Source organism: Convolutriloba macropyga, chromosome 6 (assembly GCF_964194025.1).
Source record: "Convolutriloba macropyga chromosome 6, txConMacr16.3, whole genome shotgun sequence".
NCBI lineage: Eukaryota > Metazoa > Xenacoelomorpha > Acoela > Convolutidae > Convolutriloba > Convolutriloba macropyga.
This window is the reverse complement of record NC_134473.1, coordinates 40,927,143-40,943,882: the sequence shown is the minus strand read 5'-3', so window position 1 is coordinate 40,943,882 and position 16,740 is coordinate 40,927,143. Positions and strand designations below refer to the sequence as shown.

Here is a 16,740-nt window from a genome sequence, read left to right as displayed (position 1 = left end):
AAGTTTACTTTGATTTTGCTCATTTTGACTCGATTCTATTTTTTTTGGAAGAGTTACCTAAACTGTGCAAAATAATGACTTATTGCGTAGAAATGTGTGACAAAAATTGTCCCAAGTTTTATGCTAGCCCAAAGAAAACACGCTTTGTGGAAAGTGAGAGCGCGGCTATCCAATTTTGAAGCAAATTGAACTAATTTAGCCTAGTGTTGCTACATCTTCTACACTTGTTTCTACACTTGTTTCTACATGCTGACATAATGTTGCCTAATTTTGTAAGATATAATTTGACCCGAAGCTTATAGGTTGTCTTTTAGCAGCTGAAATGATCAATGATAAATCATTTTTTATTACATTATATCTAATGCTTGAAGATAACAATTTCCAAATGGTTGGAGTTCTTTCTCTTCTATTTACGTTTTTCAATGGGGAAAATTTGAAAATTACCGGGATGGAGAAATTTTCTCTACATTTTTTAGCCCAAACTCGCATTTAATTAATTGTCAACGTAATTTTCCAAAAAATTTGAGAGGAATATATTATCCGTCGAATCCGGAAAATGCTGACTTATTTAAACGTTCCTTTCCTGTAGAATTTGATCAACTATAATAAATGTTTATGCCCTTATAATTGAAAGTGTAAACGCAAAGCTAAATTCGCCACTATCAGCCAAAGCATGCATTCTCATTCTTAAATTAAAATTAAAGAACAGTTCCCGACATCTTTATTTGAAATAATGAAATCTCAATTTTTATTCTAGTGTGACGATGGGAACTGTGTCTCCCAATCCTGGATGTGTGACGGAGAGGATGACTGTCTTGATGGGTCTGATGAGTCAGAGGCACTCTGTGGAACCTGTCCAGCCAACCGGTTCCAGTGTGACGACGGATTTTGCATCGATCCAAAGCTCAGGTACCATTTATTTTACCCAATAGTTTGGAGCTTTCGACGATACTTTCTACAGTTGCTTTTAATGATTCAAATGTCTTGAGCTGATTATGCCTGTTTTTTTACCTATATATGTATGAGCAACTTTACTTGGTTCGCGTCTTTTCCCGTTTTTTCGCGCCTACAGCCAAATTAGTTCTCCAGAGCTAAAGTTAGTTCGATATAGGTGAAAAGAGGTGATAACGTTCCATATTTTCAATTGTTAATGATGGGTGATACAAGGACCATAAATGATATCATAATTAAAAAAACCATACTTTGTGATCGCAAAAAGGAATTGTTCTTAATCATATAAATAAATATTTATTTATATGATTAAGAACAATTCCTTTCTGTTACAAAACCATTAGTCGACTGTTTTCTTTCGAGATCTTTCACGAATATTGCAAGGTAAGCATAGGAGATGGACAAAGGTATGACTGTTTCGTAAGTATTTATATGACCTTGGTTACCATGGAATCATGTATTTGTTAATTATTACGTTTTCACGTGTTTACAGATGTAACGGAGTGTTTGATTGTCCTGATGGTACAGACGAGGATGCCTCCATCTGTGACCTGTCTCAAAACAGAGACAATTTCATCTGCTGCTCCTCAAACAGAAAAGTGCCTCTCGACCACCTCTGCGATGGGTCAGTTCACCTCTGCCATTTGTCTCAATTCAAGATTGTAGATATAGCTTCAGAAATAAAAATTAGCCGAGAGAAAGCTAAAAAAAGTGAACCCTGAATTTCCTGAATTATTAGTCGAATTAAACAGTTAGAGGGGTGTAAGGACAAGATTAAAAATTTATACCGAAACTTAATTTATCATTAAGCAAACAAAAAATTCAATTACAGAGGAAACAGATAAAGTTAGGGAAAAAATTAAAAAAAAAACATAAAATTAAATAAAGCGCAAAAATTTCAAATCGAAATAGATGAAGATCATTATACGTCAATTACATTAGGTAAAAACTGATATCACGGCAAGATGGGTATTCATAATTAATTGAATGATGGTTTGCTATAAAACGGGGTTGCGTAAAAACCCTTAGTTTTTTGAGAGATTTGTAAAATGCATGAATTAAAAGAATGAACACCGAGTTCTTTTGCTCCTCGTTGAATTGATTATGTCTAAAACAGTGAATCTTTCTCTGATAATGCTTTAAACAGAGTGTTTTTAATTTTTATTGATAACGTCCTGAATGAATTCTACAGTTTAATTTTGCTGATTGTCAATTGGCAAATACAAGATAGTGGATTTTCTAAAAGCAGATTTTTCCAAATGTTTGTTATTGAGAATTAAAAATCATTAGCAAGTTATTCTGTAGTGGAGAACAAAGGCAGTGACAAAATACTATTCTTTACTTTCGGGTCACCCATTTGGATCGATGATACCAGATTTTAGCGGTTCTACTTCTTTTCACCCCTATTCATTCAACCCCCTATCATTTAACCCCGATTTATTCACCCCTGTATCATTTAACCCCTCGATCATTTCACCCCTCTATCATTTTTCCATCCCGCCAATTAGCAGTCGACATTAAACACATGAGTTTTGTCTTAATTAAGTGGATAAATTAGTCCCACGTTCGATTGTGATAGTTTCATATCAATTCCCACGAGCCGCTGAGGCATGGCCATGGCCCGCGAGGCATGGCCAAAAGATTATATTGCTAAGTCAATAGTCCTTTTTTATAGAAAGATTAAAATCGGCGTGAAATGGTAGAGGGGTTAAGAGATAGAGGGGTTAAATGATACAGGGGTGAATAAATCGGGGTTAAATGGTAGGGGGTTAATTGAATAGGGGTGAAAAAGCGGGACACCGATTTTAACAGCCCAGCCAATAAAGATTTTCTTGGTGACCATAGTTTTCTTAAAATTCTACAACTGTTCCTTCATTCCTGTAATTTAGTTTTGCGGATATTAAAAGTTAGTTAACAGTTAATTTGAATAAGTTTCAGTTGGTAATAGTCAACCACAATATTATTTAGATTTTTATCTGCATGTTTACCTGTGCATTTTATCTTTTAAAGAATTTTTTCTACTGTTTGCCATTTTTGATATTTATTTTCGTAAGCGATACAAAAAGATAGTAAACCCCCTTTATATCATTTTCAATTCTATAATTCTACTTTCGTATGAAATAAACAAAAGTTTTTTTCAAAATTCAAAAAAAAATATTTGGTCAGTTAATGAGAGAGACAAAGAGATACCCGAATAACGCAATTATTAAAATATATTGATACTTAAGATACCAAGTATTAACTGTTCCAAAAGTACGTTGAGAGCTATTTTATATACTTGATCTGCATGAGCCAAAGAAATATTTAACTTTTTTGTTGTTTGCAAACAAAGTGAATTGCAGTTTTTAGTTGATCACTAACAATGTTAGCAGCAATGATTGCAGTCTTGTGTGTGTCTTCCCTTCAAAAACATGATGAAGGCCTATGTGAGCTCCTCTATTTACAAAAATTGAAATTCCATTTTAAACTTATTGCCCGATACCGCAACCCCTGAGTTGAAAAACAGCTACTTTATGGTTCAGCTGAAGTCTGTTGTTCGTGATCTGTTTCTTTTAAATCAGTTGGTTATGTTTAAAATCAGATGTTTTATATAACTTGGAACATCGATTTTTCACGATTTTAATTCAAATGACAGTTGCCTATGTTTGGGTTTGACAAGTAGGTAAATGATTTTGTGAATCTGTACATAGAACGAGTTTCAATGACATTTTAAGCGATAATCTGCTAATAGTTGTTACTCGTAGTTCTAATGCCCTATTTGCAATCGAAAATAAAATTATGTAACTTTCAGATCAAGACAACTGCAGTAGATTGATTAATTGTTTCATCATAGCCGCAAAAACCAGTAGAATAGAAAATAGAAGAAAGTTTTTAGTACTCATATTTTCTCTTTGTTATTATACCATTGTTCCGAAATAAGAGATTTGGAAAATTTTCCGGAACGGAATCAGCAAACTTAACTGTTTTAAGGCAAAATTATTACGCCAAAACACGGTGGTGTAGGATTTTATTATCTGAAAATCGCTACAGATTGCGAATTCCAAAGGTAAAAGAATTTTTGATTTGTCATAAAGAAAAATGTGAATTGTTAGAAATCAGTGCAACTTTAGGGACATTAAATTTCTTTCAAAAGCATAATTTACTACGGCTTGTGATATTTTGTCTGGTCACATTCTAATCCAAAGTATTTGGATTGTATTGGTGCGCTATTTTTTTAAGACCTGTTCACATTTTTTTTGGCTTTTTCACGTCCCTGAGAAACCAAATTAGAGTGGTGATTTCAGCCATGCCTCAGTAGTAAGGGGAGCGTAAATTCTAGTAGATCCGAAGAGTTATTTTTATCAAGCCACCTGAGAAAATGGTGTTTGAGCATATTTTCGGTTTTTGAGAAAATTTTTTTTTCACGTACCTCTATTTGACTTCTGTTTCCAGTGCTTCTCTCTTGGATGCTTTTATTATGAAATATATGTGTTCAAAAGGCGGTTTTTTGCAATTTCCAGAGTTTGTCAAAGGGCGGTTAATGATTGTTATCAAATTGACACAATCATAAAATATTAATGATTAATTGATTTTTGCCCCGATTTTTTGGTTCTGTTGTCTTATCGCTTAGTATCATAGATGAGAAACAGGTCTATTTGATTGCTAATGATGTATAAATGAACATAAATAATGTTTCAGTTAACAGTTCCTGATTTTCATGACTTTGAAAATTTTCTGTGATTTTTTGAGGTTTGTTACGACCAATTGTTGTACTTTTAATTGTTATCATTTAATCTCGTTAGGGACAGGTCCCATAGGTTGCTAATTGGGGTTATGTTAAATGATCTAATTGTCTGTTCAAAACTAATGTTTTCCAGGATTTTGACAACAAATTTGTCAAAAAAATTTTCCGAATTGTTAGGTTTTGAATGTTTTATTGGACATTTTGTTGACTTATCTCTTAGTCTAATTAATTACTTTCTCATGGTAGCTAACAACGAATATTTATATTCAAATATTGTTAGCGTGACTTCGACACATTTTCAAAAAAATAAAAGTTGATTATTTAGTTTTGCATGTTTTCGTTGCTTTTTCTTACGGTCTTATATTTTTGTCTCAACAATAACAAATTTCATTGGTTTTTCAACTGTGGAGTTCGTTTGGTCAAATTATTAGCTTCAATGTTTAGCCAACAAATTCATTAGATGAGATATTATTTCTTCGAGATAACCAGATGAATTTGGGAATCGTGCGTTATTTTGTAATTATTTTTTCTCTTTTTCTGCCATTAGAAGTGCTAAAATGTATTTTATGATTTATAAAGTATAATGGAGTGATGTAGCTAAATATTTTGGCATGCAGTTATGTGGCTTTCTCTACATTGAGGTTCAAAGATTTTTTGCCAAATGAAGTCATCAAAGTTACAAAAGCGCATAACTTAACCGAGCATTTTGAAAAGATTGCCAATTTTTGATCAGCTTTCACTGAGAAAGAAATGCAAGTCTTGGATCAGTACCACTCCAGAGCTGCGATCGTGTCAATTTATACTCCGGGTAATGTATTTTAGCTGTGGCAAAGACATGAGCGAATAACAGCTCTATAGAGTTGCAAGATAAATGTTATAAACAGGCAAACAGAACCTAGGCTAATTGGTAACCGAAAGTTTCATTTTTTGGATCCTCACAAAATAAATGATTCCTTTGAAGAAACGACCCAGATTTGGTTTCTTGAGTCGATCATACAAACCAATTTTTCTTCCTTAATTATGCTGATAAAATTTCGTGGCGCATTCTCGCTCAAATTATCAGACAATAAAAACAAGCAAAGTTGTTGAGCTTTAATTTTACGAAAAACTACCACTACTACTACTACCGGTAAGGAAAACTGTATGTTGTAACTGTTATAACCTGAAGCGCAAAGTGAAATACTTTTTATATCATTATCGTTAGTTCTTAATTTACATTTCCATTACAAACAAGGTGTTACTTACTGACCAAAAATACAACTAATCAATTTGTTTTTGGAAGAACTAACCCCAGGTATAGATAGAGTAGCGACTGAAAAAAGAAAAGATTCTGTTAGGTGACTACAACCTTAATTAATTTAATTGCAATGAAAGAAATCTTCTAGAAACTCTGATCTTCCCGTACGGTTTACTGAATTCAAATACAACTTTAGCAACAAAAGATACCTCAAGGACGAAGTCGCTAATAGACTATGTTATGAGCGGAAATTTCTTAAGTTCCAGTCACTAGACTCGATTCTCAAAAGTGATCACTTAGCCAAACTTACTATAATTGGTGAAACCGTTAAAAAAGGAGCTATCAAAAAATGTGTTTGATAAAACAAAGTACTCTAAGAAAAATGCTTTTTCCCTAGATGTTGGAAAGATAAATTGGAGATCATTCTATTTATCAGAAAATCCTGAAATCATGTATAAAAACTTTTGTGCTTCACTGGAAACGGTAACTAAAAAGCATGCTTCACAAAAGACCGTCTTCATACGTCATGACAAGCCTAAACTAACGCTACATCAGCAATGGATATCAAAAACTACAGTAAAAGAGTTTGCAGAGACATCAAATACTAACAACAAAAAAGTTTTGAAGCAAGAAAATCAAAACAATCTGCTAGATGTGTTTCAAAACTTAAAAGTGCAAGAGAAGAAGGCTGGAATTATATCAACGAAATCAGAAACAGTGAAAAAACTCAGACAGAAAAACCAAGACTCAAAAACAGTTTTGGAACGGTTTTGACCAATGGAATTGATATTGCCAATCTTCTCAACTATAAATTTTCAGCGTTAGGTCTATTTTTTGGTGAAAAAGAAGAGTATCAATTCTGTAATAATTTTGAACGCCACAGTAGCAAGTTTACATTTAGGTATACGACAACCATGAGATTTTATTGATATACTCAACAATTTAAATGTTAAAAAACCGTTGGGTCCATCACTCATTCCAGCTTGAGCTTCAAAAGATGCAAGAGAACACTTAACTGAACCTCTCTGTTTTTGTTTAACCAAATCTTAACTGAACAACTTTTTTCCTGACGACCTTAAGCGTGCAAACGTGTTGCCTCTTTTCAAAAAAGATGATCCTGAAGATTCGTTAAACTATCGAACAAATTCGCATACTGAAGCTCGGCTCGGGCTAAAATTTCCGAAATCCTTCTTTGAGATCAAATTTTAGCTTATTTAGAGAAGAATATGTTGCCTGCAACAACACAGTTTGGATATAGAAAAAAAGTGTCAACTACAGATCCTCTTTTAAATTGCACTGAAAAAATCAGATAGGATCTCAATAAAAAACAGCGTTACAGGAGCTTCTGTAGACCTATCAAAAGCTCTTGATTTTATATCATAGCCTATTCTTCTTCATAAAACTACACTTTTGGGTTTCAGTGAACAAGCAAATACTCTTCTAAAATCATATCTCGAAAACCCTGTTCAAAAAGTCAAATTCAAGAAGCATGAATCAAATTGGATAGCAACTAATCCTGGAGTACTGCAAGGAACTGTGCTAGGCCCACTGCTTTTCAACATATATGTAAATGATATGAAAGATGATACTGATGTGATTTTTAATATAATCCAGTACTCTGCTGATACTTTTGTCTTTTGCAGTGGAAAAACAGTTTCTGAATCAAATTTACATTTTGAAAAAAGTTATCCTAAACTCATTCTTTTTTCAAGAAAAATGAGTTAAATGTTATTGAAAGCGAAATCGAATTCATAATTTTTGGAGCCCCTAAAAGGAACAAAATCGAAGAAATAGTTGTTAATGGATATACAGTTCTCGAGAAAAAAATTTTGAAAAATTTGGGAGGTCATACTGACTGTAATCTTTCCTTCGATGAAGAAATAAAAAGGTACTAAGAAAAAAAGCAGTTAGCATAAAGGCCATTTAGTCCATGAAAAATATACTTCCAGAAAAAACTAGATCTGCTTTACTGAACGCTCTTGTTTTAAGTCATCTGCATTACCCAATTTTTCTGTTCTCAAGTCTCAAAAAAATTTCTTCGAGTTACTCTAATTAAACAACTGGACTGGGGGATAAAAGCATGTTTCAATAGAACCAAATTTGACAGGACCACTGATTTCAGGATCAAACACAAAATCTTACCAGTAGAATACCTCATAAAGTAGCGGGTTTTTATATATTTTACAAAGCTTCTAAAAGCAGGTCTACCAGCTTTCGATGATTTCAAGTTAAACACTCTAAGTTCTAAATTGATTGACCGTAAAAACAAGCTGTCATTGGAGCTAACCAAAAAACAAATATAATGCAAAAGTGTTTTTCAAAAAAGCAAATGACTGGAATAACGATTTACCTCTCGCCTTGAGGCGGAATATCCCTGAAAAGCGGGCTCTGAAAACTACGATGAAAATCATTTTTGGAATGAGTTTCTTAGAGCCCCAACGGATTCTGAATTGAATTCTAGTCTCAAATTTTTCAAGTTCAATCTTAATTTGACTTTGTTTTCATCTTTAATTGTAATTCATCTCTCTTACTTTGTCGATCTTCTAACACATTGTAAATTTAATACAATTTTAAAATTTCCCAATATGTGACGTTTATTTCATTTATACTTCTTAACACTACAATGCCTTTCAACTATGTTCTGTATTTTATAGTTCATACTCAATGGAATTAACAATGTTTTTCCTTTTTTTCTTCAATTCTTTAACTGTTTTTGTTCTTTTAAATCATTAAATTCTTTTAAATTTACTCTATCAAGCTGTAAAGTTGCTCTTTGTTAAGTTTCGACGACTGTCCACGAGACAAGAGTGACCAGTACCTGGCTGCCTGCCATGAGCCCCTTCAGAACAACGTCAGTGAGACCCAGTGGATGTCCTGTCCCAGATCAGCTAGAAACTATGCTGACGGTCAGTAATCTGTCAGTAGCATAAACAACTTTTTTTTAGCTTTCTCTTATATTCTGCTCTTATCGGAATAAGCAAGATTAAAATTTTGCAGGTCACTTTATCAGGTCACTTTATCAGGTCACTTTATCAGGCATTGTAGTGTTAAGAAGTATAAATGAAATAAACGTCACATATTTAGTCACGACGTCTTAGTTACGCGATAGAAGTCTTTAGAAAGGTAATGCACGCCAGAAATTCAAACTTATTGGATCATAAACTATATAAACTATAATTTACAAAAAGTTCTGCACAATAACAATAAGATGTTCGTTCAAAGGATGAGACGTTGAGACGTTCTCACACGATATTTTTTTCAACACATATCGTTTGTCATCGGCACGATGATATTCACAAGTATACCCTGAACGAGTTTCAAGTCTTGATCAGTACTTCTCCAGAGAAATACACGTCTTGAATTGACAAATCAGTACTGACGAGTCTTGATTATTCCGCAGTTAATAAGCGAAGATGAGTAGTGAGAAGAAATTATTTACAACTAATGCATTTAAAATTAGCTAAAATTGGTTCTAAAAAGCTTCACAAAAAATTTATTAATCTGAACACGCTATTTCTGATATGAGCATACGCCAACTTAAAACGTCCCATATTTTCATTCCAAAACAACACTTTTTTCAATGGGCAAAAAGAAGTGGCCATGACTGGTATCTTTGATCAACATCAGAAGAACTTATTGTTATTTCATTCTCTATCATGTGCAATTTGTGGAAGTGCTCGCGTTGTCTTGTGCTTCTTTTTTCACCTTTGAGCTTTGAGAGTTTAAATATACAAGCCACTACAAATGCGCTTTTTTCGTATCGAAACGAAAACGAACCAACAAAAAACATTGCTCGTTATTTCACGCAAAACTTGTGACGTCTTGGCCAAGACCTGATCAAAACTAGTCAATTTTTGACCAAGATTTGCTTAGGACTTGTCCATTCTTTCACAAGAACTGCGCAATACTTGTCAAATCTTGGCTGAGTCCTTACTCAAGACTTTCCAGCACCCAAAACGTGATTTAACGAGCCGAGTATAAAAAGTGACAAGATCAGAGCTTTGATACAGTACTGATCTAAGACTTGCAATTTTACAGAATGAGTACTGATTAAGAGTTCAGATTCAATCCGGTTAACCTGCAAGCTCTTGAGTTAAGCTTTCAATAATTATTCAGCATCAAATGAAAAAGCCAAGCATAAACATTGACTGAAACCTATAATTTCAAATCGACTATTGATATTGTTTTAAGAAAAAAATATCGAAGATTTTTTGTGCACCTTGTTCCATAAAACTTTTAACAAATTATTTGAAGGCAATGATTTTGTCGGATAGATTTTTATATGATTGAAACAGGGAGCGATGAGTGTCTTTTATTATATTCCACAATAATAATTCGGAAACACTCGATTCTAAATCTTAAAAAATTTATTTGTGTCTCTTAACTTACATAATAAAACTTGAGATCTATCTGGAATGATTTCTTATGAACCTAAATGTGGTAAGACAACATCCTATTTTTGATAAAAACTGAGAGCATATTGGAGTGAAAAAATAAAAAGATGGAAGAAAGAAGTATGAATTCAACTTTGATATAAATTTTTCAAAATTTATTTAATGAAAAATTTCCAGGAGAATGAAATTTAATTATTATCTTCAATGTTTGCTATTAACAGTTTTGCAATGACAAAACAATAACGTTGTTATTTTCTTAGTGTTTATCTGTATATTATTTATTAAGGAAAAAATATGTTTTTCATCTGAGAAGCTATAAATGGCAGTGAGTCAAGTATAACCCTGGGCATAAAATTCTCTTTTCGTGTTATAAAAAAAATGAAAATGTGTTGAGAGAGAAAAAAAACGTTTTTTGTAGTTTCGACAAGAATAAATAACTCAATTGTCTCATAAAGTTGGAAAAAAATTGAGGGCAGCTTTTTTCAGTGTATCCTGCCAAATTTTTCAAAGCTCCTTCTCTTCGTGATATATGATTGTAACAAAAATAGCACTGAGTTTGTATAAAAATATGAACGGGTCACAATTTAGATCAACGCTTTCTCCCAGAGAAAGAACCTTAAAAAGTTTACACCAAGAAGATGAAGTTCTCAGGGAAAACAGCTTTGTGTACTAACAGATGTTTTTTGTCTTTCATTCTCTAAATCAGAAAATAATTTAAAATTTTTGCCGCAAATTTTATCCAAAATTGGTTGCGATAGCACTCTGAAGTTGTCATCATTCTGGTCGGAAACAAATTTCATAATAAATTAAATCATTTAGCGCAATTTCATAAATTGCAAAGAATCACAATTACATTACTTGGTTCAATGCTGACATGGTTCTCTTAGAAACAATCCACTATTTGAGTTAATCGTCCCCCTCCTGCTCATTAGTTTCATCAATTGCTTCTTTTTCCCCTTCAACTCAATTAATTTTTTCAACCCCCTGCCATTGGGCATCTGAAGTCTCAGCAAATTGAATTCTGTTTATAGTGAGGTGCACTTACTCTTTTTTGAGATATCTGTACACAAGTTACAGTATTACCCCATTGATTTACGCAAGTTTGTCATTTCTGGAAAACTGAATTTGTAAACTTTCAGCTGATCAAACGCGATCGTGTAATTTGTCACTTTTTTCGATCGAATGCCCTTTTTGTTACGTATGATCAGAAAAAACTTTAATCGTGCGGGGATCTGTTGAGAAGATTCTTTTTACCTAATTTCCGACTGTTCAACAAATTAAACAGTTCTAATTAAACAGTTACTCTAGTTCAAGATTCTAGCCAAACAGAATTTAGCTAGACAGAATTTTCTAACCAAAATAGCAATTAGCAAGAGCGTGATTGAATGATGTTTCACAAATAAATTTGTTGAATTTTTGTGCCTAAGAGCGAAAGTCTTCGACCACCTTCGAAAACTTATAATATGCCATTTTCAGGCAGCTACACGTACATACAGGCGGACAAATTGAATGACGGAATTTCGGACTGTCTGTTCGATTTGGACGAAACGTGTGCTTGGAAGAACAACCTGCACAAATGGGTATCCCCATCTGAGGCGGATGAGTACAAGGAGTACCTGGAGTTTTCTCAGATAGCCCAGAGTGACCCAGCTGCGACAAGGTGGTACACAATGGGAGATAAAGAAACAGTGGCTAAATTGGGACATAAGTATGAGGTTGGTTTGTCCAACACTTAATTTTGGAAATTATTTCACTTAAGAGTATCTGCTTCCTTCCCATTACAGAAACCCAAGAATAAATAGCCCTATTATGGTATAATTACGTTAAGAGGTGAGCAAGTTTGTTCAAGTCCCGTCCCCAAACCAAATAGAGTAGGAGACATACCCTAGTTGATTTTAAATTATCTAACAAGATCTTGCAAGAAAAACATTTTTCCGGAGAATTTGCACGAAGATTAGCATCGACAATTGCTTCCGGTAGCTATCAGAGCTAGAGTTTTGAGGGTTTTGTTAATCAAAGTATTGATTGACGCCCTAAGCTTAAAATGAAGTTCACGTTTTTGGATTAGTCTCCACGTGGAAATTAGCAAATAGTGGACTGCCTTCTCACTTTCACTATTAAAACAAAAATGTAAAAATTTGAAAAATCAAACATAAATTCAATTTTATTTTTTTAATATTTTTCATATTAAATGACAACAATAAAAGTTGGTCCCCAACTCTTTTGAGGTTATAAAAATTTCAATACAATTTCAATGCAATGGTAACCATTAGTCTGTTCTCACAAGATGACAAATTCAAAAATTCTGTTGCCAGAGGAGAGAGAACTAAGAAAACCACTTACTAAATTTACTGACAAAAGTGTCGCCCAGGTTGAGGTCGGGAACGAAATCGCCTCTGATTAGATTGTCCCCGATAAAAGTGACGCCCGATCAGGCCGTCCCAGACCGAAGTGACTTCTGATCAGAATATATTGCGCTCAAAGTGATCCCAAGGCCACCTCTGATCAGAAAAATCTCAATTGAAGTAATTTCTAATCAGTCAGGTGCCAGATACTGGTGCAGGCAAGTTTTGCTACTATATTACATGAAAAATAATTTGAATATATAAGACTATTCGTATTCAGCGCCGAGAAATCATTCCTGATTAGACTAGTGTGAGCACAATATGGCTTCTGGTCAGTCCATGACAGACCAAACTGACTTCCCTAGTCTAGACCTGGAATTTATGAAAAGACCTAATAATTTGAGGTGGGGGGGGGGGGTAAATAATGAATTAAATTACACGGTCTTTTTCATAGTTAGGGCTAATTCTTTTCATCAGTCCAGTCAAATTATTTTTATATACAATTTTGGTCGAGCACTGTCTTTTCATGGGTCGCGTAAACGTCTTTTAATAGGCAATTTTGGTCGAGCAAAAGTCTTTTCATTAGTCTGTTTTTTATGAAAATTCAATTTTTGAGTTTTTTCTCTGTTTCTGTTTTATACAGAAGCAGCACCAGTGCAAGACAAAAGAGCATTGCACCAGAGAAGTCCAACTTAAAAATTTTTTTTGCGATTCTCAAGATAAATCAGTTATCACAGCTAGACTATATTACCACAAAAGTTGATTGAATGAAACAAGGTAATTTAATTGTAGTGGTCTTCTTCCCATTAGCCATGATTAAAAAAGCGGCGTTATTCATTTTTCCGCTCCCAAACTTCAAAAATTATATTTCAAAAAACGATGCAAATTTATGATAGATTGTCGGTTGTTCTAAATCTAACTACGTTATAAGCAATAGTTAGCAATGAATTTGCACCAAAAAGATCTTTTGTCCAGTACACTTTTTATTGTCCAGCCAGATTCCAGGACGTTTTATTATCCAGCCAAATTCCAGGACACAATTTTATTGTCTAGCCAAACTCGAGGATGGTTGTTTTAGTTCCAGCCTAAGTCGAGGACATCACCTAAAGTCCTGACAAATTCTTTTCATACCGAATAACTGTCGAGGACGGTCTTTTCATGCCTTAAATCGGTCGGGGACGTTTTTTTCATAATTCCAGTTCTAGACTAGGGTTCTCAACAGACAAAATGCTGACTATGTTCCAGACTTAAATACGCTCCCAGACTATTCCAGACCCATTTAATTCAAGCGCACAATGCGCAAGTTTGCACTCAAAAATGGTTTGATCAGACGTGGCTGGCCAATTATTCGAAAAATAGGCCGATGCACGAAAAATATTTTATTTATTAAGTTAAATTGATGAGGCTATTTGGGTTTTATTTGAGCAGAGGTGGAGAATTTCAGGCAACCAGTCGTAACACAAGTGATGGAGGTCCATTTTTTTTGGAAAAATTGATTTCTGATCAATAATGTTGCGTTCCGACTTTTGATCAGACTAAGTTGCGCACGAAGTTCGCGCTCAAAGTGACGTCAATGCCACTTCTGATCAGACAAACACCAATTGAAGTAGTTTCTGAATTTTTGATTGGTCAGGTTCCAGACACTTGTGCAGACAATTTTGCTCTTTTATTACATACCAAATAAATTGAATATGTAAGACTATTGAGCGCTGAGAAGTCATTCTTGATTAGACACAATACGGCTTCTTATCAGGCGATGCGATACCAAACTGACATCTGATCAGACAAACTTTTGACTGTGTTCCAGACGTAAATGCGCTCGAAGACTTTTCCAGACCATGTAATTCAAGCGCACAATGCAAAAGTTTGCGCTCGAAAATAGTTTGATCAGAAGTGGTGGGCAAATTTTTCGCAATAAGGGTCGGTTTCGAAAAAAATGTATATTAAGTTAAACGCACACTTCCTCAACTAAGTTACAGAAAAACCTTTGCTCTCAGATTTCAAGTCAAAAATTTTCTCGTTAAAAGAGTTAAACTCAAAAATTTCAATAATTATTAAAAATTTCCAACTGACAAAAATTGTTCAACATCGGACATTGCCGAACTTTTTATTTGAGATTGTCTTAGCTGTTAAAGTTAAAAGCAGGTAGATGACATTTCTCAATTGGCCGATTCAATTGAATCGTTTGCCTAATCTCTCACCTAATGAAGGCCATGCTTGACAGGAAAAGTTCTGAATATATAATCCTCGACAAAAACAGCTGATAAGAAGTCTATTGCTGTTAGTTATTAGGCTAGTATAATGGTTATATTATTATGATGCCTATAGTCATTAAATGAAATTCATTTTGACCCAATTTTTTCCGCTGAGAGCAAATTTTTCTCGTACAGTTTAGTTTAATCCAAAATGCATGAACCCTGGTGTTTCACATTTCAGAGATTATTTTCTTAAAACTGAACTTTTTAACAAACGCCACAATGGGCTCCACGTGTATTTGAAATCTCGACATTAGAACTATCTATAGTTATTCCCATAAAATGGCAACTCATGAGAACGTTCGAAAAACGTCGGACATCCAAATGAATGTCAGTAAAGAAAACGACTGGACGTCTTAAAATTGAGCTTTCAACTACGAAACGTTCGACGGCGTGGAAATTTTTGAGACCTACTAGACTTAGCACCATTCAAATGATAAAATGCGCATGTATAATTCACTTACAACAGCTGAATAACCCCTATGTTTGAAAGTTTCTTGAGCGTTTTGGTAGCAACTTTATTCTCTTTTAAGTTTGTCTAGTTGCAGTAACGTTTCGGTGATGTTTGATAGACATTTAGGCATCTACACAAATTAATGAAAAAAAGAATGCTTGACCGATATTATGGTATGCAAAATGTGATGCTGGACCATGAAGAGTAGGCTGAACAGTTTCTGTCTTCTGACAAATTTTCTTCGTCTTTACCATCAGAGGCCAATAATAAAGCTAGATTTAGATCTGCAAACATTATTTACAATTAAATATATCTGATTACTTCCCATTACAGAACCCTAAGAAAAAAATAACCCTACTATGGTATGATCGGTTACGTGACAATTTACGCAATGCCATTATACCCAATGCCAAAATACCCAATGCCCTTATACCCAATGCCATTATACCCAATTCACATTGATATTTCCGTTCCATAAACCAGTACTAATTAGCAGAAAATAGCTCTTACACGTGTGATTCAACAAGCGGATAATTTAAGCCCATGTTCGGTTGTGATAGTTTCATAGCAAGTCCCACGGGCCGCTGAGGCATGGCCATGGCCATTAAGTATGTGAAAACATACGGGTAATAGCGACTGCTAATTTGTTGTCGGAATATTGAATGAAAATATCAAAGTACATTGGGTATTTTGGCATTGGGTATAATGGCATTGTGTATTTTGGCATTGGGTATAATGGCATTGGGTAAATTTTCCTGACACCGGTATGATCACGTTAAGTGGAGAGCCAGTTTGTTCAGGTTCCACCCAAACCCAAATAAAACAAGAAACATATTTTACCCTAGTCGATCTTATACTATTTTCCCAGATTAAAGTGACGCCCAATAAGGCCTCCCAAATTGGACGTGAATTCTGATTTGTCTCTATTGCGCTCGAAATGTGCGCTGAAAGTGGTTTCAAGGCCACCTCTGATCAGACAAACCCCAAATTGAAGTAATATCTGATCAGAAAACTTCTAGACTCTTGTTTGCGCCCAATAATTGTGCGATCAGAAGAGGTGGACCAATTATTCACAATATCGGCTAATTCACAAAAACATTTATGTTGATTAAGCTATACGCCCACTTTCTCAACTTAGTTACAAGGAAACCTTTGTTCTCAGATTTCAGGTAGACAGTTTCCAAATTAGCCAATTCAGTGATTAATCTATCACTTAATAGTCTAAAGTTTAGATAATCCTTCATATAAAACAGCCTATAGGAAGACTATAGCTTGGTTGGCTATGGTTATTAAATGAAATTTAGTTTGACCCAATTTTCCACGCTGCGTGTAGTTGGACCCAAAATGCACCAATATACTTTAGATCAGTTCGGGGGTATT

General features: G+C 34.2%; 1 protein-coding gene across 2 annotated transcripts in view; it reads left to right on the top strand.

Moving 5' to 3' along the window:
- The window catches only part of LOC142340987 (degenerin mec-10-like), a 40,960-nt gene that overhangs the window by 17,017 nt on the left and 7,203 nt on the right, over positions 1-16,740 (top strand). For both annotated transcript variants that reach the window (XM_075391792.1, XM_075391791.1), the window contains exons 4-7: positions 758-909; positions 1,445-1,576; positions 8,694-8,818; positions 11,783-12,021. In XM_075391792.1, coding sequence (XP_075247907.1) covers positions 758-909; positions 1,445-1,576; positions 8,694-8,818; positions 11,783-12,021 — 648 coding nt within the window. The remainder of the gene's footprint in view (positions 1-757; positions 910-1,444; positions 1,577-8,693; positions 8,819-11,782; positions 12,022-16,740) is intronic.